At 38.9% G+C, this 2,455-nt stretch overlaps 1 protein-coding gene across 1 annotated transcript; it reads right to left on the minus strand.

Annotated features, from left to right (window-relative positions):
- Nucleotides 1–353: 353 nt before the first annotated feature.
- On the minus strand, nt 354–1,838 carry LOC149310027 (uncharacterized). The gene is made up of 2 exons (XM_089533514.1): nt 1,677–1,838; nt 354–1,555 (listed from the first exon to the last, which is right to left on the minus strand). The coding sequence occupies exons 1-2, from the start codon at nt 1,756–1,758 to the stop codon at nt 750–752; spliced, it is 888 nt and encodes a 295-aa protein (XP_089389640.1). The 5' UTR covers nt 1,759–1,838; the 3' UTR covers nt 354–749.
- Nucleotides 1,839–2,455: the final 617 nt, after the last annotated feature.

Consider the following 2,455-nt stretch of genomic DNA (forward strand, 5'->3'; position numbering starts at 1 on the left):
ATGTACAACATGTGAATAACTTTACCAGACGGCAATGTTGAATCACGGTTGTTTAGATTCTTTTTTCTTTTAACTTTTTTTTCCCCAATCAGGTTCTGCTAGTGGTGTTTATATTATTGTGGGGTATAAATACCCGATTGTTATAGATTAGCTTCATGGTTTACCCAAATTTTGGAAATCTATTTTGAAGTGTTATACAATTGCTATATTGATGTTTCAAATATCCTTTTTTGGCAATATAGGAAAACAATGGTGTAAAAATGGCTTGTTTATATTACATTTATAGTAATACATCATGTTTCCTACCTTGAAAACCAAAAGGAAGGCTGTTCTAGAAACCATTGCTGAATAATGTTGCTATTGTTGTGGAAATGTTTAGGTATATTAAGGACGGTAGACCAATTTCTGAGAACACAGCTGTATTTTATCAACAATATAACTTAACATTTTAAAACACGATTAAATATCCTTTTTCTTTTGGAAAAAAACCGTCTGGTGGCTTGTTTTCCATTATGTCAACAAAGCACGCATTTATATACACTGTATATACATTAGGTGAGAACATATCCATATATACATGGTGACATACAAAACCTTTCCTTAACATGAAAATGAAATTTTACTGTGGTTCAAGGAGAAATGGTTTAAGTCCCTCTTTATCGGTCACAAAGGGCACGTAACAGGGTAAACATAGAATGCTGAAACATATCTGAGGTTTCAAAACAGAACCTTTTCCCTATATGTTTCCCTTATGGGGAAAATATTTTTTTTTTCTTGATTATCCTCCCAGTACGAGAACTGCATGGTTTATCTTGGTTTTGAACAGGTGCAACTGCGCCTTGCAAGGAAGATGTTCCTGCATTGCTCACACATTGCACGGTTCCAATGCAGCCTTCATTTTCTGGGGGATCAGTGACTGCAACAACATTCTGAACATCCCTGTTGATGTTCTCTACTGTGTTGTCACCATCTCTAATTTCACTACTAGGAGTGACAGGACAACCATCAGGAGCATAAGCAGGAGGAAGTTCATCAAAGAGTTCAGGGGAATTGTTCCCTTGACATTTCCCACCAAAATCTGATGTGGATGGTTGCTCCTGGAAATCTGTAAAGACAGCTGGGCCTGGTGTTGAAGGAGGAATATCACACGGAGATGCCCTGAATGATGTGTGCATAGTTCCTTGGGCAACAGTATCATGTTGCCCCGTTGGAAGTGCACATTCATGATCTACTTTCCTCCGGTACAGTTCAGTCATGGTCTCCATGTACTGCAACATTCTCTGTCTGTCCTGTGCACTTCTCCTTACATCTTCCTCCATAATATGTACAAGTTCCATTTCTGTCCTCCTACAGTCTTTCATGCTGTCGTGTACAATTTCCATGAACCGTTCCTGTGTTCTCCGGGTAAGTTGGGCCTCTCGACTTGCACTCTGCATTATAGTGCGCGCAATATGTTCTCCTCTTCTGGCGCGACGATTCCTGTTCCTGTTTGAACGCAGTCTTGTTCCAGGAGACAGCAATACATTGGGTGGTTCGTCCTCTGGATCGTTAGGTACTGAAATTTAAAAATTAGTGAAAATAGATTAAGCCCACAGGAAGGAAATTTATTTCTAATGGTAGCATCATGTAAAGGGTTGTAGACAAAGAATTTTCTTAGAAAAGCAGATGCTACCTACCATTGCTTGTACCGCTTGTATCATCTGCACGTCTTTCCAAGTCACCCAATTGTTCTCCAGTCGCACCTTCAAAGTGGAGCATTAAACACCAACGTTATTTCTTTTGAACACATATACAGGTTCACAATATTTATGAAGAAAACAGAGATCCAGAAATTGACAGAAATTTATATATGACTACCTGCTATTTGCGTAGGTCCACTTTCCAAAATTGTGACAGGTATCGTAATGACTGTGTCATCGAGACAAGTGTCATCAGAATCTGAAAAATGCAAGGGGAAAAAAAGAGTAAAGCCTTTGTCTTTTTAACAAAATAATGTTGTCATGCACATAGCAGAAATCTTCAGGCATTACAGATGGGCAACTTGCCTTCATCACTGTCTTGTCTGGTAGTTGTTTCTTGGGTGCTTCCTTCGCCTGTGTTAGCCATGGAGGTGGATGCGGTTTCTTGATTCACATTTGTGGTTTCACCCTCCCTTTCAAAATCAAGACTTCGGGATAACCTGTTAGGGGTGATGCTAACATCCCCATGAAAGATTTCCTCTAGTTCCCTATAAAAGGGACATGTAATAGGGTTGCTTCCACTTCTCTGATTGTGTTTCACAACCTTTCTGTACTCAAATCTCAATTTTTTTGATTTAGATCTGCATTCCTCGGCAGATCTGACATGGTTCCTCTTTGCCATTTCATCAGATACAACTTTAAATTTATCCAAATTTCTGTAATTCTTTTTTAATTTGGACTGCAATTTTTGTTCTTTCCATATCTCCAATAAGGCC

The sequence above is a fragment of the Sceloporus occidentalis genome, unplaced genomic scaffold, assembly GCF_023333645.1.
Source record: "Sceloporus occidentalis isolate IW3139 unplaced genomic scaffold, rSceOcc1.0.p SCAF_7, whole genome shotgun sequence".
Lineage (NCBI taxonomy): Eukaryota > Metazoa > Chordata > Lepidosauria > Squamata > Phrynosomatidae > Sceloporus > Sceloporus occidentalis.